At 38.9% G+C, this 22,381-nt stretch overlaps 1 protein-coding gene across 1 annotated transcript in view; it reads right to left on the bottom strand.

Annotated features, from left to right (window-relative positions):
- Nucleotides 1-22,374, bottom strand: part of celsr1a (cadherin EGF LAG seven-pass G-type receptor 1a) — a gene marked incomplete at its 5' end in the record, with an annotated part of 257,770 nt that extends 235,396 nt beyond the window's left edge. The window contains 5 exon segments of the mRNA XM_069909385.1: nt 19,987-20,283; nt 20,286-20,810; nt 20,813-21,325; nt 21,328-21,762; nt 21,765-22,374. Of these exon segments, the coding sequence (XP_069765486.1) occupies nt 19,987-20,283; nt 20,286-20,810; nt 20,813-21,325; nt 21,328-21,762; nt 21,765-22,374 (2,380 nt within the window).
- Nucleotides 22,375-22,381: the final 7 nt, after the last annotated feature.

Here is a 22,381-nt window from a genome sequence, read left to right as displayed (position 1 = left end):
TGCAAAAATTCCAAGCAGCACCAATATCTGGGAAAAATTTTAATTGCCGAAAGAGGACAGTCTTGACAATGTTCTTTGTTCGACACAGTAAATATAATCCAAAATGATAGACGAGTTGATATTTTGCGGAGGGAAAAAGATAGCATGCTGACCACCACAAGGAAATTAATATTCACTATGTCCATCCAAGCATTTTAGAAGATGTCATGAAATAACAGATGCCCTAATTATTATCATTCAAAAGTTCTCAGATTGAATTTAATGGAACAATTTTTTGCTCATCACCTACCTCACTGTTTATTAGAGATGAGGAAGGTGGGGTGGAGGATCAGTGTGACGAAGAGAAGTAAACAGCATAATGTCTACGGTTAGACTTCAAAAGCAGATTACACAATCTCTTCTACGCAGAGAAATTCCAAAAATATTGACCCAAATATGTTACTCTATCACACAAGATCAATACATTGTTTGATTTGCTGAAGTCTAGAAGGAGAGAGAAAAAAAGACACGGCTCATGCTGTTGGACCACGAATCGGTCACAATTTCAGTGATTAACAGATTGGGCTCAATGGAACGAATAGAGAACACTGGGGGCTAAATTCCCAAAAAGACTGCAGCAAAGCTAATTTTAGCAAAATGCTAATTTAACCTACCAGAGAAATAGTTCAGTTGTCTCGATACATTGAAAATTATGTCATTCTTTTAATACAAAAGAAATCAAACCCTCCTCGAATTTGGATTCCAGTTTCATAACTTTCATATCTTATCGATGTTAGATTCTACATTGTTATGTAGATGCATTAGCCCACACTGAAATAAGCTCCTCCAGGGCATAAAAGAGAATTGGCATATTTCAGGAATTTCTAGCTTCTGCCAGTGCTAACCAGATGTTTTGTAACGTAAATACACCACTAACCAACGATAATGTTACTGCTGCTTGCTACTGATCAACATTTGACAAATCCTCATTGGGTCTAACCAGCACGATTGCCTTAATCGCTTCAATACAATCTGATCGAGTAGTCTTAAACTAACCTATGTTAAACTTTTTAATAAAAAATCCCCGGTGCAAATAGAAAAATATTCTCCAGTGTACTGCAGAATTATTATTATGTTTTTTAGAAACAATTAGCTACTTCACAGTAGGAACAAATTAATGGGATCTCCCAGATTAACTTATTATTTGGACATAAAATTATTCCACAGTAATTCATGCAAAAACACTATACTGCCCTGAGATTTCTCTCTCATAACCTACTTGGGCTCATATGATATACTGAAATAAGCCTAAACATTTAAAATAATATCCATTGCAACTGAATAGTGTTCAAAGTTCAAATTTTTTGTCAGAGTCTTCTTCTTTGGCTTGGCTTCGCGGACGAAGATTTATGGAGGGGTAATGTCTACGTCAGCTGCAGGCTCGTTTGTGGCTGACAAGTCCGATGCGGGACAGGCAGACACGGTTGCAAGGGAAAATTGGTTGGTTGGGGTTGGGTGTTGGGTTTTTCCTCCTTCACACACATATAACCCTGAAATCCATTTTCATGTGTGCCAGGCAGAATATGTAATTACCTGTAACTATAAACTGTACTCAAGGAAGAAAGAAATATAAACAAACTGACTAGGAAAATACAGAAATATAAATATTCAACAAAAAATAATGAGCAAACTACAAGTCTGTTGTTCAAAACCCTGATGGTTTGAAATGATCCCTTTAGTAAATGGGGTGTATACACAAGACAACAATTGATTTTAGATGGTCAGAAGCAGGAATGAAATATTTAGGTATTCATGTGGAACCAGAATTAAAAAAAAATATTTAAAATTATTAAATAAGAGATTTGGAAAGATGGAATATGTTACCCATTTCTTTAAAAGGTATAGTAAATTGTATTAAGTTTTTTTTCTAAAAAAACAATCTTTTTCAATTGATTCTGATTGCAATTCCTCAAAAAATTTTAAAGGAATTAAATGCTTAGGTTAGGAAATTTTTATGGAAAGGGGAAATGTCAAGGGTTTCTTTGGAAAAAATTAATATGGAAGTATGATTTAGGAGGTTTGCAGCTCCCCAATTTTATGAACTACTATTTAAAGGAGCCCAGTTGGGTTTTATTAATTTATGACTTGGATAAAATACCAGCTTGGGTAAATATAGAACTTAGTAAAATAGGGGAAACAAACCCACAGGACTTTATTTATGAATGGAATACAAGATTGTTAATAGCGAATAGAGAAACTTTTATATTGAAACATTTAATTGAGCTTTGGAATAAGGTTGATAAAGCTATTGGAGGGAGAGGTTTGATGCCAAGAAGATCACCCTTATTTCAAAACAGACATTTCACTTTCTATGAGAAATCAATTTCTAAAGATTTTGAAATATCCTGGTATTAAGAAGGTTGAGGATGTTGAGTAGAATGAAGGAGAATTTTAAAGGTTTCTGAGAACACCAGATTTTGTTATTATCAGGTTACGGGATTCTTACATGAAAATTTTGGTCACGATCCGTTATTGCCAGCAGGGTCAGACGTGGAGTCATTGTTGTGTAATGTTAATATAAATAAATTTCAGTAATGTATAGGGTTTTACAAAAATAAAATCTTAGAAAGTAGGGGTTCATAATGCAAGACAAAGATGGGAAGTAGATTTGAATAAACAAATAGATGAGCGCGACTGGATTGAGTTGTGTAGAGAAAGTACGAAAAGCTCAATAAGTGTGAAGTGTAGGTTGGCACAATATAATTTTATTCATCAGTTAAATTTGACACCACAAAAGCTAAATAAATTGAACCAGACTTTTTTGGATTTATGCTTTAGATCTGGACAGGAAGTTGGTACATTTTTGCATTCTACTTGGCAGCGTCAACCTTTTTGGGTGGAAGTAGGTAATTTATTAGAATGAACAATGGCAGTAAAATTCCCACAGGATCCAATGTTATTTTTATTGAGTGATATTAGAAGGGTTAAATCTAAATTAAAATTGAATATATATGAAGTGAAGTTTGTTAAAATTGCTTTAGCAAGAGCTAGAAAATGTATTGCCATAATTTGAAAGTATGATACAGACTTGGGAATGGAGAGATGGCATGTGGAAGTTTGGATGAGAAAATTACATAATTCAAGAGATAAATTTTGGAAAATATTGTGCCCCTATTTACAAAGTGTGGGTATGAACATTTAAATGAATCTCATACATTCACTTTTTCTTAAAGGTCTCTGTATATTAGAAGAAACCTTATAGTAAGGAGTAATCCTGTTGAGGATCTCTTGTCCCACTCTTTTACTTGCTCTGTCGAGAGGGTGGGAAGATTCTTTCTCTCTTTCTTGCTTTTCTTATATATACCACATGTATTTGAAATGGACTTCCATTATTGTAAAATAAGTGTTTTTTTTTGTGTAGTTTTAAATTTATAAATATATATTTTTTTTAAACTGATGGTTTAGGAATAGCAACTATTCCTAAACCTGGAGGTACGAGTCCTGTGACACCTGTACCTCCTTCTTGAGAGCAGAGCAATGTTCCATGTAGATGTTCTCGACGTTGAGAGAGTTTTGCCTGTGATGTGCTAGGCTATGTCAACTACCTTTTGCAAGGGTTTTCACTCAGAGATATTAGTGGCACCCCATAGTCAGTCAGCACATGTCCCACTACATACCTGTAGAAGTTTGCAAGGTTTCTGATGACACACCAAATTTCCACAAACCCATGAGGAAGTAGAGGCACTGACATGCTTTCTTCACAATAGTATTAGTGTGTTGACTCCAGGAAAGATCCTGTGAGATAGTGACTGCCAAGAATTCAAATTTGCTCACCCTTTCCACCTCCAATCCCCAAATGATCACTGGATCATACATCTCTGGTTTTTCTTTCATAAAGTCAACAATCAGTTCCTTGGTGTTGGTAACTTTGAGTGAGATTGTTGTTAGTATTCCATTCAACCAAGTTTTCATTCTCTTGGTCCTGTATGCTGACTCGTCGCCCATTTTTATATAGTCCACTATGGGGCTACTGTCAGCAAATTTGGATATGGTGCTGTTGTAACAAACCATACAGTCATAGGCGCAAAGCTAGTAGAGCAGGGGATGAAGTATGCAACCCTGTGGTGCTCCAGTGCTGATGGAGATTGTGGAGGAGATGTTTTTGCCAATCTACACTGAGTGGGTCTGGAAGTAAGGAAATCCAGGATCCAATTGCACAATGGCGTATTAAGGCTCAGGTCTTGGAGTTTGCTGAGATTAGTTTTGAGGGGGGAGGGAGATGATGGTGCTAAATGCCAAGCTGTAGTCAATACTGTGTGCATCTTTGCTGTCCAGGTATTCCAGGGTTTTGTGTAGAACAGTGAGATGGCATTTGATGTAGACCTGTAGCTGCTAGCAGCAAATTGGAATGGATCCATGTTATAGCTCAAACATGAGCTGCTATGCTTCAACAGCAGGTTAACACACTCTTCTTGGGCACTGGTACAACTGAAGCCCATTTGAAACAGGTGCATACCATGCCTGTGAGAAGTTAAAGGTATCTGTGAATATATCAGTCAGGTGGTCAACACAGGTTTTCAATACTCAGCTATGTACTTAGTCTGGACTGGATGCTTTCCTTGGACTCACTCCCCTGAAGGGAACCTTCATGTCATCTTAGGATACTGACAGTAGAGGATCATAGGGAATATTGGGGTGCACAATGGTTCTTCTTTGTTCTGTGGTCAAGTCGGGAGTAAAGCTTTGCTGCTTCCTTCTACATTAGATTTTGTTTTGTCACAGGTTATGTCATTTCAGCCCTGCTACAGCTGAAGGATATCCTTTGTCTTTCCATTTTCAACTGGAATCTCCACTTTGCCTGGGAGATGACTTTCCATAGGTCATACCTGTACCTTGTGTGGTGTTCTTGATCTCTGGACTCAAATGGCTCTCACCAGGTTCTGGATTTCATTGTTCATCTCGGGCTTCTGGTTGGGGAAAAACACTGAACAATTTGGTGGGGACACACTATTCCACAGCTATTTTAAATGAAGTCTATACAGCCCGGGTGTAATCATGCAGATCCTCAGCTGAGTTCTTGAACACTATCCGATCCACTGACTCAGGACAGTCCTATAACCATTCTTCAGCCTCCTACGACCAAAGTTGGCAGTCCTGATCTCTGGAGCCTCGCTTTTTGGTCCCTGTCCAAGTGCAGGCAGCAGGAGCACTCCAATTTGCCAAAACGGGGTTTCTCATTTAAGTAACTATTACAGATTCAGCATCGATTTGGTCAGATGTGCAGAATTTCCTGCGGTGCTAACATTTATACGGACAGTAAAAAGTCAATTGTCAAAATTGAGGGACAAAAATGACAAAAGCCTTAAAAAGATCTTTCAAGACAAGAGCACAATTTGACTAAATTTACATAAAAAAGGGATTAATAAGAAAAAAATTGAATCATTTTTAAAGTTTAGCACCAATATGAATCTAATCAGACATGTCCATTCTGATTTGCTACAATTGGCAGGAAATCTGGTATTTCCTATTTTTTCAACTGCCATTAAAAAAGTTAAAATAACCCAATAGATGCTGATCTGATTGGGCAAAGATTGGATTAAATCCACTTTTATTTTTGATACCGAGTTAACTTGGACTGGAATGCAAAGTATATAGTTGTTGAAATTTTCCACACAAGTACCTAAAGTAGTCAAAGAGATGGTTAAATGTTCAGTCAAGACAGATGGATGAGGTAAATGCACAAGTTAGAGGTGGATGAAATTTAATATAGATAAAGGAGGAGGTTGTTCATTTGGGTTGTTCATAAAACACAAATTTTACAAAATGGCCTGACGAGGATGATGGCATCAACAATTTGCACATTGCTACTATGTCTGGAAGAAATGTCTTTAAACGTGCAGTGCAGGTTTGGCCATGAGTAACAGGCATGTTAAAGAACACTACATCACTTGAGGGATGAATAAAAGACAAGACTAATGAGAAAGAAAACAGGACAACATTTGATTGCACAAGCAGATATTTTTAACAAAATTCCTTTCTCTGCTATTAACATTTGTGATCATCCATTTCTCTGCTAACAACAAACAAGTTATCAGGGAACTGTCTGCACCAGTAAATATAGTCTGTGGCATTTTGCCGTGCCAGCTAATTGGACTGTTAACAACCTGGTAAATCATCTACAATGTCATATTTCAAAATGCATTATATGAAGCACTGGGTAGCAAAGTGCCAGGTCAAGTATTCACCTTGGTTTTACCTTGAAAGGTTAATACTTTCAACATGCATAAATCATGTGCCAAAATAAGACATCATCATCTAAATTAGCAGATGCAGGAGCTGACATGTGACTGGTTTCAGATTACTTCTATTGTTCCTTTAATCCACCTGTTTTGCCTTGATGGCTCACCTCCTCCAAATGAATCACAGGATCATTGCCACATTTCCTCAATCTCCCATTTCTTCCAAACATCCAAGAGCCACACATAAATGGCAGAAACAAGCATTGGTTTCAGTCAGTTTTTCACTTGTTTTTGCTAGACCCTAGGTATCTTGGTAATATTTAACAGTGGCTTTCAACATTAGCAGCAGATGTTAATGACATCAGGATTTTTTTGGTCAATGACCCAAGTAGAAATTCATGGAGTTGGTGTGAGAATGCATCAAATATCTGGAAACAAGAATAATGTTTGCAACCAAATAAAATTAAACATTTCATTTGAACACAGGAACAGTTCTACTTACAATTGACAATTAAAATCCAATGTTCACTCATTTAAATTGCATTTTAATTTAAAAAAAATAAATTTAGACATGCAGCACAGTAACACAGATGGCATTAGCATCGACTTTTCCAGTTTCTGCTAAACTACTCTCCTCTTCTCCTTTCCTCCTTTCCTTCCCAGTTCTCCTCCCTCTGTTCAACTAGCTATCCTTCTTCCCCTTGATTGCTGCTGTCCCCTCCCTCCCTTCTCCACCTATCACTGCCTGCCTCCCCCACTTACTCTTTTGCTCAGACGCCTACCAAAACGTCAGTTGTGGTTTTTTTTTTATATACCTTTGCAGTATAAAAGACACTGTTTGACCTGCTGAGTTTCTTCAGCTTTTCTGTGTTTTTAAAGCAACAGGCCCTCAAGCTCATGAGCCCGTGTTGCCCAAATTAAACTACAACTCCTGTTCATTTAAAGGTGGGGGGGGGGGGAAGAAACCAGAGCACTTGTAGGAAACTCACACAGACACAGGGAGAACAGTACAAACTCCTTGCAGATACCACAGGATTTGAACCTGAGTCACTGGCGCTGTAACAACGTTGCTCTTTACCGCTACACTGACCATGCTGTAATATTTGAAATAATCGTCCCATTCCCCTTCCCCCCTTTCGGTACAATGATTTCTTCGCACTTCCTTGTAATTTTCATCTATGGGCTACAATTTTTCCAAATTAGATATTTGATTTGAGATAGACAACAGACTCGCCAAGGCAAATAGCGCCTTTGGAAGACTACACAAAAGAGTCTGGAAAAACAACCAACTGAAAAACCTCACAAAGATAAGCATATACAGAGCCGTTGTCATACCCACACTCCTGTTCGGCTCTGAATCATGGGTCCTCTACTGGCATCACCAGTGTTGTCTAGAACACTTCCACCAGCGTTGTCTCTGCCCCATCCTCAACATCCATTGGAGCGCTTTCATCCCTAACGTCGAAGTACTCGAGATGGCAGAGGTTGACAGCATCGAGTCCACGCTGCTGAAGATCCAGCTGCGCTGGGTGGGTCACGTCTCCAGAATGGAGGACCATCGCCTTCCCAAGATCGTGTTATATGGCGAGCTCTCCACTGGCCACCGTGACAGAGGTGCACCAAAGAAAAGGTACAAGGACTGCCTAAAGAAATCTCTTGGTGCCTGCCACATTGACCACCGCCAGTGGGCTGATATCGCCTCAAACCGTGCATCTTGGCGCCTCACAGTTTGGCGGGCAGCAACCTCCTTTGAAGAAGACCGCAGAGCCCACCTCACTGACAAAAGGCAAAAGAGGAAAAACCCAACACCCAACCCCAACCAACCAATTTTCCCCTGCAGCCGCTGCAACCGTGTCTGCCTGTCCCGCATCGGACTTGTCAGCCACAAACGAGCCTGCAGCTGACGTGGACTTTTTACCCCCTCCATAAATCTTCGTCCGCGAAGCCAAGCCAAAGAAGAAGAAAAGAAGAGATTAATGTATTGTATTCCACTATAACCTCAGATTTAATATATGAAATGAACCCAATTGAAATGTTTACTTTTGCAGCCTACTCCTGCTATTTATGTACTTCAAACTCAGACATTTTTTAAATGCTATCAACCAAACAAAACCCTCCGGTTTGATAGCTTCACATTCCCAGCTCCAATATCACTGGTCTTGGATCTGCCCAAACTTCTCCTGAAGAAGTGTAGCAGAAAACAATACTTTCTTTAAAAAAAACCTGAAAAGACGTTCCTTTAACTCAAAGTTAAAGGAGGTCCTGATAACCAGAACTTCAGAAAATCCTGACTGAGCAACAATAGCCCATTCAGAGACCTCAGTATCAGGCGAGGGTATCAGATCTCCATATCATGTGGCAAGCCAAGTTTTCCCAATGGTGACAACAATATCTCCTCAGTGCATTTCAAATGCAAATTTACTTTCTTTGTGACCAATAAAAAGGGTTTTCATATTTATGGTGAACAATGAATTACAGCATCAAGTTACTGATATATTTAGTGGATTTCAGGCAAGACTTGGCCTTGCTTGTATTCAAGAATTCACTGAAAATATTGTCCCGATGACAAACGTGTTTAAACATTTCACTTAGATCCACAGGCAAGAGATGTTCAAGCTAGTTAAATTAATAGCATTAATCTTTCAAGCAGATTACACTGAAGACTTTCTTTTTTTTTGATATTTCCTCAATTAATCAGGTCAATAAAATTTTAACAACACTAATTTTATTACTGTAAAATTTTCATTCCTGCTGTTCACACATGACACATCACCCAAAGCATATCATAAAACTTTCTTTTAAAAAATATGCCAGTGGTTTCAGCTTCATCGTAATCAATGAAAATTGATGCATTCAGCTGAATGTAATTTCTTTTCACACCAGTTTTTAAAATAATAGTTAACCAAACTGCAAGAGTGTGTGTGTGTGTGTGTGTGTGTGTGTGTGTGTGTGTGTGTGTGTGTGTGTGTGTGTGTGTGTGTGTTGAATGATGACTTCAATCCTTTTTCTGTTCCATTGCTTAAAAGTCTGATTCTGTACTTTTTTCAATGAAACTATTCAATAACCAAAATATCAGTCACCATGTGACCATGGCAACAGACATTTGTTTGCAATACATTTCTTGGGTACTTAATATTTAACACACAAACACCATTTCAATTTCTTGGAGTATCCAGTTCAAGATATTGAGAAATTATGTCCACCTGCAGAGTTTGTATACACAAAATAGAAAGATGTACTTCCTACCCGCTGCCAAACCCAGTGAAGATTACCCAAGTCCAGAAAAGACAGATTGTGCCTGGAAGCTCAAGTGTGAAGGTTAGCATTGGATGCAAACCAGCTGAAGGTTAGTGCTTTCAATTGCAGCTCCTCACTGCTCAACTACCTGCCATCTGTCCATGATGAATTAATGCTGAGGTCACAAGATTATGTGGAGATAGTGGGGAGAACCACAGCCAATATTGCTTTATAAACAGAGCCTCAGGCAGTGAGCATTTGTTCCAAAATAAGCAATTACAACCATTTGACAAAACTACACCTGATGCTTTTTAAAGTTGTTTGAAGAAGCCGAGGGAAACACTGAGTAGTTGGCCAATGTTTGTGTGCAGAACCATTGGTTAGCAGCGAGAGGGTGTGTCAGGCTGTTCCAGATTTCTGTTCCAGACAATGCCATACATGAACCAGGACCAGTGGATCAGAAATGCACAGCTTCATTTAAAACCTGTCACTGATCTTCATTAGTGTTTATGATGAATTTGTCCAAGATAAAAGCATTGTAAAATAAATTTTCAACCATGCTTACTTGCATTACACATTACAATGCCAACGAAAGGACCTGCTCACACTAAACATCTGAGACTCTTGTTTGTACAAAGCAATATTTATTCATTTGTATATAATATTTGTCCTGCCTCTGTATGCATGTTCTGTCCGATTGTGTGTCTGCACGTTTTTGCATCGATTACTGTTTTAAAATCGGGTTGTGCTTGTATAATCAAATGACAATAAATTTGACTGTTCCTAAATGCATCCAATCATTGCTCACAATCTAGATTCCACAGCGACATGAGCAATACCTGAAAGACATGGAGAGTTAACAGTGGGGTCCAGCTATGGGGCAATAGATTGGGAACTGGGTCCAATTTGACCAGAGCCACCAGAAATAACCAGGTACAGGTGACGGTACAAAACAAAAACATTCTCAAATGGTTCTACTGAGCTTTGGAGCTCTGCAATTTAGAAAAACAATTTGCTGAGAAAATGAACATCCAAATAAAAAGAAAGCAATTAATCCACTGAACAAAATGGCAAACCACAGGAAGATAGTTATGGTCATAACAGCATCCATTATCTGACCAAAGATACATCCAATTCATCTGACTCAGCATTGAAACAGTTGAGAAATCTGTGTGGATAAAGTGCCTTTAGATACAGAAGACATTGTCAATTAATAGAACACTTCCACCAGCGTTGTCTCCGCTCCATCCTCAACATTCATTGGAGCGACTTCATCCCTAACATCGAAGTACTCGAGATGGCAGAGGCCAACAGCATCGAATCCACACTGCTGAAGATCCATCTGCGCTGGGTAGGTCACGTCTCCAGAATGGAGGACCATCGCTTTCCCAAGATCGTGTTATATGGCGAGCTCTCCACTGGCCACCGTGACAGAGGTGCACCAAAGAAGAGGTAAAAGGACTGCCTAAAGAAATCTCTTGGTGCCTGCCACATTGACCACCGCCAATGGGCTGATATCGCCTCAAACCGTGCATCTTGGCGCCTCACAGTTCGGCAGGCAGCAACTTCCTTTGAAGAAGACCGCAGAGCCCACCTCACTGACAAAAGACAAAGGAGGAAAAACCCAACACCCAACCCCAACCCACCAATTTTTCCCTGCAACCGCTGTAACCGTGTCTGCCTGTCCCGCATCGGACTTGTCAGTCACCAACGAGCCTGCAGCTGACGTGGACATTTACCCCTCCATAAATCTTAATCCGCGAAGCCAAGCCAAAGAATTTGATTTGGTTTTCTTTATTCTGCAGTTTCATTTCAAGGGTATTTTATCAGTTTTTTAAAAATCATTTGTTAAATCAAGCAATTACACATTTTTAAAAAATTGGGCAAAGCAATTTTGTTTCTATAATAAAAGTAATCCTGCATCGTCATCTATTTCCTACGGCCTTTTAACGGTTCTGGCTTTTACTCACCAACCATCCCTTGGATAAAACATTAACCAAGGTTCTTTTGATCAGCTCCGAATTAATTATTTGAACATGAAGTTTCTCCCAATATCTCAGCCAATATTTTCTAACCAATATACTAGTGCAAAAGTTGATGCCCCCCCCTCCTATTTTTGGCCCCGGCCACCTGCCCACCAGAGCTCCCGATGCCTCAAACAATGAAAAATAGTATCCATGTAACAGATGACCCAATAAATTTAACATTAAAAAATTGTCTAAAAAAAACTCTACTTTTACCCGTATATTTACAGTATGTCCCTCAAGTTTTTAACCCTCATAAAGGTTACCCCTTTAACCTCCTACATTTCATAGAAAATAAACCAATCCTATTCCTGAAGCCAGTTTCTGCTCAAGGACTATAATGGGAAGCTACAATTTCTCTTTGGTGATTTTATCCATTTGCAGTTATTTCTGCCAATGAAGTATTTTTCTTGACTTCAACTAACCCTTGCGCAAGGTTAAAGTTTTTATAGGTGGTTCTGAGCTTCTATACTCTAGTTTATTCACACTAGTTGATAGACACAAAAACTTCACTTAGTTTTCTGCTGAGATACCATTCTTCTTGCTGAGTTATAATGCAGGTGTCCCATCGTTAGAGTTGCAAGAGTATGTCTGACTGATTTATTCAACTCCTCCAAGTACAGTGCAGGTGACTGGCATGTACTTTGGTGATTCTCGATGATGTTCAATTAGCTCTTCCAATCGTAATCAAAGATGATCATCACGTTCAGAGTCAAATGGAAAAAGCCATTACCCAGTACATAGTGTTTAAGATATTTTTTTCATTGAAAAGAAGCAAGAGTTAAACAAATATTATTTTTAACATCTCTCTGCTCCCACCCAAGTTAATTTTAAGTAGTCTATTGGCTGTGTTTTGCTGTGTAAGAATTTCTCTTCAAGAGAGATTTCTTTACAAGTGACAGCTAGCAGTGAACCAAAAGACGTTGAATTCAACGTTTACTCTCAACTCCCCCAAAGCCTCGTGATTATTAACAAGGCAGAAGTGAGACAGAAATTTCCTCCACTTGCCTGGATGGGTGCAGCTGTAACAACACAAGGTCAACATCATCCTGAAGAATTCAATTCCTCTAATCTGCAGATATAGGCCAGTGTATAGAGTCAGGAGGATGTACTTGCAGCAACTCCCAGACCCATGACCTCGACTACTGAAAAGGATGAGGGCAGCAGATGCATGGGATCAATGTCAGCTCCATAATCCCAACTTGGAAATAAATGGCTATTGCTTCCATCATCTCCAGGTCAAAATTCAGTAATTCCCCAACCTAACAGCATCGTAGAGGTGAGTTGTAATCATTCAAGGTGACCCCACTTTTGTAGTTGGTGGGGGGGGGGGGGGTCACAGAATAACTCAAAATTAGAATGAGGAATTTTTAGATGTTGGTAGAAATTACTGCTTCTCATGAAACTTAATGGAGGTTTGGAACATTATTCCTTTTGTTCAAAAAAAAAGCTGATGATAAAATTTCACAATTGAAGTTAGGATGGGTTTGTCGTTAGAGAATCAAGGTAGATCTCTGAAATTAAGAAGCATTCTGCCACATTTGCTTAACCTGATGAAGGAGTCAAGCCTGAAACGTCAGCTATGGATCGTTATATTTGCCATCCAAAGGACACACACTGTTTAACCTGCTGAGTTTCTCCAGCATTTTGTTTTTGCTTCAACCATGGTGTCTGCACACTTTCAAGTTTTACTTTGTGCATTAACAGTCATGACCAAATAAATCCTGTCAGTGCCACATTTTCTGTTATGCATAATACTTTTTAAGAAATATTTACATTTTTTAACCATACATGCATTCAAATATATTTCAAATTACCGATGAATTGATATATTGATCATCAAATACATGATGTTAATACTCCACCACCCCTTCACCCCACCCACCAAAGCCTCAAGATATAGAAAGTACATAGTTAAGTGTTAGAAAAGAAGGAAGAAAGAAAGGAATAAAAATAAGAATGAGAATGGAATGCTGAAAGTGTTAAATCCCATCTGGTCTAAAATTCAGATCTATTTCATTGTTAATGGGGTTCCATGCAGATCTTAAAGGCTAAGAAGAATATTTAGAAATCTAAAAAAATTAAAAATTTTAATCATTTTTTTGTAGATACGGGCACCAAATATGCAAAAATCACAATTTTTCCTTAAATTTTATGTATTTTTCTCGAGGGGAACACAACTATGCATTTCCCTACTCCATCGTTCCAAACTCGGCTGTGAATCAGATTTCCAAGCAACTGTAATAAATTTTCTGACCACTGCTAATGCAATTTTAACAAATTCCATCTGGTATTTAGTTAATTTCAATTAAGGTCTTATCCCTATAATGTCACTTAATAAAAATAGTTCTGGATTTTGTGAAAATTGGTCTCAGGTAATTTGTTCTAAAAAATGTCCTAATTCCAGCCAGAATGGTCTTACTTTATCACAAGACCATGTTGAATGTAAAAAAAGTTCCCACCTCTTCACCACATCTAAAACACTAGGCATAATACTTTTAAAGAAATTTGACAACTCTTTTATTTCCCTCCAATCAAGTGTTGAATAAATTTATTCAACATAACTGACTATATGGATATTCTCAGTTTCACACATCTTCCAACATTTAAATTGAAATGGTCCAAAAAATGTTAGTAACCTCAAAATTTTTTGAAAATTAAAACAGACCAGAGACTTCAGAGAAATAAAAAATAAATGAACTCACTGCCAGCAAACAGAATTTGATCTGATAATGAGCTGTGGTATGAATGCCATTAGTATTTGCATGTTAGTCAACTCTAATATTCCACACAGAATAAAAGAACACACATTAAATGTTGGAGTGTTACACTTGCAGATTTCAGATAATCATGAACTGACTTCAAGGAGACAAATGATAAGACACTGGAAACTATAGGGTAGTCCAAGGAGGTCAAAACCTCAAACTCCCCAAGATGTATTACGAAATTAAGCCATAGATTTGTTAGAAAAATTAGCATATGAAATAGGATATTGTCATTTAAATTGTATCGTGAATGCCAACTACAGCAACTACAGCACCTGGAAATCTACAAAAACTATTTAGCACCTGAAAACACTGTTCCCTTAAGATTTCTGTAATTCAAGACAGCAATAAAAAGCATTAAACACTTGCAAAGTCAATCAGGAACAAACTTTCAAACGTGAATTATACCTTTAAGTTGGGCTGTTGATGAAAAGGATAGAAAAAGAAAACAAGAGTTGAGAGAAAATGGTCTTTTCATACTACTCAATGTATTGATATCTGTTTAATGAGCATTAACTGGAATACTGAGCTCAAAATTTCTAGCATCAATGTCAGATTTCCACTGTATGGTGACCAACATCATTATTTGCTTACACTGTAGACTTGTAGACTTCTAGGAGGTACTGCACACTTGCATAAAATCCCACACTCAAGTTACTCATGATACAAGTGATCACATTTTGATCCACTCATGATCATTGCAATCGCCGGAAAATCAGCACAACCCAAATCCAATTTCATCCTGGATAATTCCAAGTTTTGGAAAAGGAATTTTTAACTAATAGCATGGCCAGAGTTCTGTCCTCACACACCAACATTTCCTACATAGTGACTAACCATGAGCATTCTCCTTTCTCTGGCCACACCCTTTCAATGTGCTGCTACCCCAGCTGTCCATTCACACAGCTGTTGGAATGTCAGAAGTTATCTCTGGTATTTTATACAGAGGCTTAACAAGTCATCGATATAGTTCGTAAAGACTGCACAGACAATTGTGCCATTCACATTTAACTTTCATCCAGGAACCCCAATAAACAGAGGGTAGAGGCAGAAACGCACAGCTTGAGTCAACGACAAAAGCTTGATCCTGCAAAATTCGCGTCGTAAACCAGGTGCAATCTGGGATGACTCTTTCAGAAGCCAAAGAGGTGAAAAGATAGAACTGCAAGTTAACTTCAAACATTCAAATCTTCCCCCTCTTCAGTTTGCCTACTTTTTATTTGAATAAGGAGAAAACCAAAGAAAACAACAAGTTCCAACACATTACAGTTTCCCTGCAGAACCAACTACTGGGATACAATACTGTTCGTTGTAGATCATTTCCTCTTCAAAATTATCTGTGTAGAACACTTCCGCAGATTGTCCAATTAGGACTGGAACATGGTCACAAGGAAATATTATAAAAAAAAATTCAACTGTATTCAAATGGCAATGCAACCCAATCCTTGTAGATGGTGAGTGAATCATTAGTTAATTCATCACTAGATACTAATGCTTAGTCTAACCTTGCCCTCAATGTCACCAAAACAAAGCATCTCATTGTTGACTTCAGGATGAGAAAACCAGAGGTATACGATCCAGTGATCATTGGGAGAAAATCAGAGGTGGAGAGGGTAAGCACATTTAAGTTCTTGGGAGTTACTATACTGGAAGATCGTTCCTGGACCGAACACACCAATGGCATCGTGAAGAAAGCACGTCAGTTTGCAGAGGTTTGGTATGACATCGTACACCCTGGCAAATTTCTACAGATGTGTGATGGAAAGTGTGCTGACCAGCTGTTATGAGGACACCAATACCCCTGCAAAGCCCTCCAAAATATGGTGGACACAGTCCAGGATATCACAGGCCAAACCCTCTTCATTGTCAAGAACATCTACAGGGAACGCTGCCATCGGAGAGCAGCAGCAATCAAGGATCCACACCACCCAGCACACTCTGTGTTCTCGCTGCTACCATCAGGAAAGAGGTGTAGGTGCCACAAGACTCGCACCACCAGGTTCAGAAATAGCTGCTACCCCTCCACCATCAGTCTCCTCAACGTCAAGTTCAATCAGGGACTCATTTAAGGTCTCTTCTTTTTCAACTTTTTAAAAAAAAATTCTCCATGTATTGCAGTCAGTTTGTTTACAATTATTTATTTGTTTACATGTGTACGTTGTGTACAGTTTTTTTTTGCATAATCACCAAGTGGTAATTCTGCCCGCCAGTAGGAAAAAGAATCTCAGAGTTGTACGTGATGTCATGTATGTGCTTTGGCAATAAATTTCATTTCCTAGGGTCATTCACGATTCTTGCATTGAGTGATGTTCACCGATAACTGGAACTGCACACTCCTTTACGTACACTGAATACACATAGTTGAATATTCAATGAGGTATTTCACATTAACAGACAAAATTAATAATTTCAGTAGATCAGTATCCAATTAAAAAGTATAATTTTCCTCCCCCATCAGTGGCATTCAGAACCAAGCAAAACAATTCAGTCACCACCAGCAAACACACAGTATTAAATTATTTGAAAACTGCAACATTCAAAAGAAGGAATATAAACTGCAATGCTTACCAAAGTACAATAATCTTTGCAAAGTAAATTTTAACAACTTACAATGCTGCAAGATTTCACACATCAGTAGTGGCGAGTCCAACTCTGGGACAAAAACATTACAGTGGAAATATCAAAAGCCATTAGATGTGGCTTTTAGATGGTCACATGAATGCACAGGGGATAGAGGGATATATGTATTTGTATATGACGATAAACATTTTAATTTGGCATCATGTTCGGGGCAGACTGTTCTATATTCAAACAATTTTACTTTAAATATTTAACCCACAAGGTTAAAAAAAGTTCCTAACATTTTGAAAGTTCTGCCACATACATCAATGTATTATTTACATTTTGGAATGATTTTAAAACTGATTCAAATTTCAAATTCATGACATTTTAGGTTCACTTTCCACGTATGACGGGATTCAAAGGATTAAAAGTTTACAGAGCTCTGTGCAAGGAGTCAGCACACAATCTCTTTTTGAGGCGTATTGATTCTATAACTCTCGGAAAGTTATCATTCCAATATCTGCTATGAGGGGTTGCAGACTCTGGGGGAGTGCAGACCAGAGGACTGGTGCAAGGCTCCAGAAGCAAGAACACCATCTCATTGAGAAGGAGAAGCATATGAGATGACCCTGCAAGACAGCGATAATGGCACCAGACCGCAAGGGCCTCAGCGGCTCAAGGATCCACACAGGATGTGGGCTGTTGGGGTCTTGCAATCACCGAACCCACACTGGGTGCAGGCTGCTGGACACTGACTCTTGGAAACTAGGATTGGACAGGATTCTGAGAGCAAGTAAGGCTCTTGATTGCTCGCATTGGGTGCTGAAGGATTCCTGATCACATTGGAGGTTTACATCTGGAGCTCGGGTTGCCGATGGTTTGAACTGCAGTGGCTGAGGGAGCTCTAGAAAAGGATCCACGGACATTCAGGGTGCCTGAAGGGACTCTCTTTTTCTTCTCTTTCGCCTCTATTGTTAGGGGCGCTGGGCAATGCTCATGACAACTCTGATTGCCTCAAGGCAGACAAAAGTTGAAGTATATCATATACATTACATTTTAATGTATTATTAGCTGGCAATAACATTTGATGTGTTATAGGTTTTTGTTAAAACATGAAATCTGACTGCTGAGATAGTTCCGTAAAGATCCAAATCCATTAATTAAGGTCGTCCATGCATCATGGCCAATATTAATCCTTCAACAAACCTCAGCAAATTAAAACATGCATTTGAGTCAATTTTTCCTCTGTATGAAAAAGGTGGCATAAACACGTTTTGCATTATAAGCATGGATGTTAAACATTTTGGAATAGTCAAATAACACAATGTTGAAGGAAATCCATTCTTTTTATATATCTCTAAGCAGAAATAGAAGGGTAATGGAATTTCTCAAAAAATAAATTTAAATCCTCTCTCGAAAGTGAAGCTGCAGCAAAAAGTTATCAAAACGTAGTTAATTGCTTCACACTCTAGTACTATTCACAATTAAATTCACAGGACCATGCTTTGATTGGTACTGCAGGAAGTCACCAGAGAATTAAAAGTTTGAGAATATACTTTGATGTGACAAAAAGTACAGATTAAAACGATCTCTTTCCTATTCAATCTTGGGGAAAGAGTCACACTTAATAACTTGTGCAAAGAAAGGCAATCTGGCATTAATGTAAGACTTTTACAACTGGAGGACATCGTTGACTATAACCAATGCTGTTTAACTGCGATCACCACCAATAATGAGGGAAATCACAACAACTGAGTTCCACACAAAGCTCGTGCAAACAGCTTGATTCAGTGGTGTTGGCCGAGGGAAAAAAAAACTATTTGCCAAACCATCATAGGTAATGCGCACCTTCTTCTTTAAAGCAGTGCTTCAGATTGTCCTACCGGGCTGAGAGCCCAGAGGGAGCCCAGGATTAATGCAATTTGAAAGTTGACACATCAGACAATCCAGTACCGTGGAGGAGACCTAGCCAAGTATTCATCTGGAGTGGAACATGAACCCACGTTGCTCTGACATTGAGGCTTGCCTGCTATCAAATGAACTACAGCAGTCTGTTCAAATACATTCAATAGGGAATGCCTACAATCTTATTACAATTCAAGAAGGCCAATTATTATATGACCAAACAGCACTCTTCTGCCTTAATGATAGGAATCTATTAGGGTTGCTATGCACCTCCAAGTAAAATATTCCCTGTAATGTACTAACTGGCAAGACAGTCTCATGATGAGTGGCACTCAGTTCAAAACAGATTACACCCTAGCTTCAGGATTTAAGGTACCTGATCAGTTCATTGTATCCCTTGAAAAATGGTAATAAAATGTTAACAAGGGTCAGCTGCTAATATTTAATTATTGCATTTATTTCACAGTTACACCAGAAAAACATAGCACAAGATGAAAAGCAGACAAGTTCAATCTGCTGAGAGACATTTCCATTTTGATCAATCCCATTTGACAAATGCACCGTGACCCAATACATTGCAAGTCAAATTTTAATGCACTCAGAAAACAAATAATGCTGGAACAAGCTCACTTCTCGAGCAGGACCAATAATTAAGAAAAAAAAAAATTCAATCAAAAGGTACACGCAATTCATCCAAGTCTCTGATTCACAAATCAAAAGTTCAATTGATTTTACGTGGGAAAAATTGAACTGCTTCAAATTCCATTATAAAAATCCATATGTGAAAGAATCTTACTCAACAGCCACATGTTTAAAATATAGAAAACAACTCAAGCTTTTCTCCATGCGATTCATGGCTGAATAAGTTAACCGACATGGAATATCTCACTTTATAAATCACAATTGTATTCGATCTCAGACAACAGCCACTGGTGAAACCTTAAAATACAAGGTTCTTATTGTTATAATAATTAAGCTTCTTGTTAACTGCTTTGTCAAAAAATATGAAATACTCTAAGTAAACTTGGGCCCTGGATTACATGCTCTTCCTCAATGTCGTATTCACTTTCCAATGCAAACTAAAATGCTTCACATGGTACTTTAAGCAGCAAATAATGCCCAATATACAAGTTGTATCTATGATTAAAAATCAACAAAAAAAACCCGACATCAAAGTTATACATGTGGAAACTGTAACATTTCAATCTTCTACAATTAATTTCTTGTTAGAGTTTCCATGAAACTTTCTAGAAAGAGATAAATTTTCCATCTTACCTGTTACAGAAATCTTCAAGTTTGCTTCCAGAGGTCTGTTATTGTCCAAGTTCGGACTCAACTTTAGGTGTCCAGTATTTTGGTCTAAAAGCAAAAGGTCAAGTTCATTGCCCTCCACAAATGTGTAAAAAAGACTGTCTGATACATCCGGGTCAGAGGCTGGAATCTTCCCTATCACTCCTGAAGGAAAGCTGTTTGACTTATTAGTGACGTAGTTGTTAAAAATGATCTCAAAATTGCGAAGAACTGGAGCATTATCATTTTTATCCACCAGACGAATGTGGATTGTGGCTCGATAACCAAAGGTGCTGACGTTGCCTGGACAACAATTACGTATTCAATTCTGGTTTCATAATCTAAATCTGTGAGGGCAATAAGGTCCCCAGTAAACATGTCCAACTGGAAGACCTCAGGGATGTTTCCTTCCACAATCTGGTACATTATTTGTGCATTTGTTCCCTCATCAGGATCGGTGGCTGTGATCCTGGCTACTGATGAGCCAACAGGACTATTTTCATCGATGTAAATATCAAATTCATCCTTTTCAAAAGCAGGGGCATTGTCATTTACATCGAGCACCGTGATCTGGACATTGACAACTGCTTTAAGAGGAGGGTTACCTTTGTCAACGGCAAAGACCCTCAAATTATAAATTGGTACATTTTCCCTGTCCAATTTCCTTCCAGTTCGAATAATCCCTGATGAAGGTTCGATGTAGAAGTCCCCATATCCATCATCACCGCCATGAAAGGTATAAAACACTCGTCCATTCAGGCCCGAATCCCGATCTGTGGCTGAAATCTGCAAGACACTGGTAGACAAAGAACATCCTCATACACCGTGCCCTTATACCAATCACGCACAAATTGAGGGTCGTTATCATTGACGTCATTTATCAGGATCTCAACGTATGTTGTATCAGACTTCTGTGGAATTCCATTGTCTCTGGCTGTTATTGCCAATGTGTACGATGCCTGATCTTCATAATCCAGCTCCGTTTGTGTGGTTATGGTTCCAGTGTCAGGATCAATTTTAAACTGTGGAATGTTGTCCTCCATGATGTAGGTTATCCTGGCATTCTCTCCTGTATCTTCATCAGATGCGCTGATAACCACCACTGTTGTGCCCATCGATTTGTCCTCATTAATGCTGACGGTGTAATGTGAACTCTGAAATACTGGTCTGTGCGTATTGGCATCGGTGACATTAATATAGACTTGAACCATGTCCATCCGAGTCCCATCGGAGGCAGTCACTGTCAGGACGTACTGTCTCTCCTGCTTGTAATCGAGGGGCAAAGCTAAAGTGATAAGGCCACCGCCACTGTGGCTGGTTATTGAAATCGATTCCGCGTGTTTCCGCTCGAGATCTGATACGTAACCACACTGTTAACATCCCTATCGACTGCAGTGACGGTCAACACGCTGCTACCCACGGGTGCATCTTCATTTAGTCGGAGGTTATAAACCCTCTCGGTAAAGGTAGGATTGTTGTCATTCACATCCAGCACAGTGATGCTGATATCAGCTGAGGAAGTCATGGATGGGATCCCATTATCTCTGGCTTCTACACCAAAAGCAAAGAGTTCAGTTGCCTCTCTATCCAATTCCATAGCAACTGTAATCCAGCCTGTGTTATTGCTTATAACAAGTGGAAAATCTGAAGGAGTATCTATCAGTCTGTATTCCAAACGAGCATTGTCTCCAGAATCAGCATCAATTGCCTGAATATGAATCACTGAATACCCAATAGCCACATTCTCCAACACTGTGGCCTGAAAGGAGTACTGACAAATATTGGAGCATTGTCATTCACATCAATGACTTGTATCATGACTAAGCCAGAGCTATTGATCAAAGGTGGCCTTCCACCATCCTGCGCTTTAATGCGAAGGGTATATTCTCTCGTGCTCTCATAATCCAGTGGGTTGATGACATCAATGTTGCCATTTAGAGAATCTATGTAGAATTGTCCTCTTATATTTCCACTCACGATGCTATAATGAATTACAGCATTGTTCCCTTTATCTCGATCAGACGCTTTGACCTGGAGGATTTTGGTATTCACGGGAACATTTTCAGGCACTTGGACAAAATACCGCTTCTCACTGAATTGCGGAGAATTGTCATTCTCGTCCTCCACTGTAATGTAAACAGTTGCTGTGGCACTTAGCGGACCTGGATCTCGACCTTGATCATTTGCCTCCACTATTAAGTGATATTCAGCCACCAGTTCCCTGTCGATAACCCCTCTTGTCCTTACAATCCCAGATCTGGTGTCAATCTCAAACACAGAATTATTTGCATTGCTGTTGATGATGCGATACAACATGTTGGCATTAGAAGGTGCATCACTGTCAGTTGCTCGGATGGTCAGCACCTCATAGCCCACCTCA

Source organism: Narcine bancroftii, chromosome 13, assembly GCF_036971445.1.
Source record: "Narcine bancroftii isolate sNarBan1 chromosome 13, sNarBan1.hap1, whole genome shotgun sequence".
In the NCBI taxonomy this organism is placed as follows: Eukaryota; Metazoa; Chordata; class Chondrichthyes; order Torpediniformes; family Narcinidae; genus Narcine; species Narcine bancroftii.
Note: the sequence above shows the minus strand (reverse complement) of the source record. Positions and strands in the feature narration are given on the sequence as shown.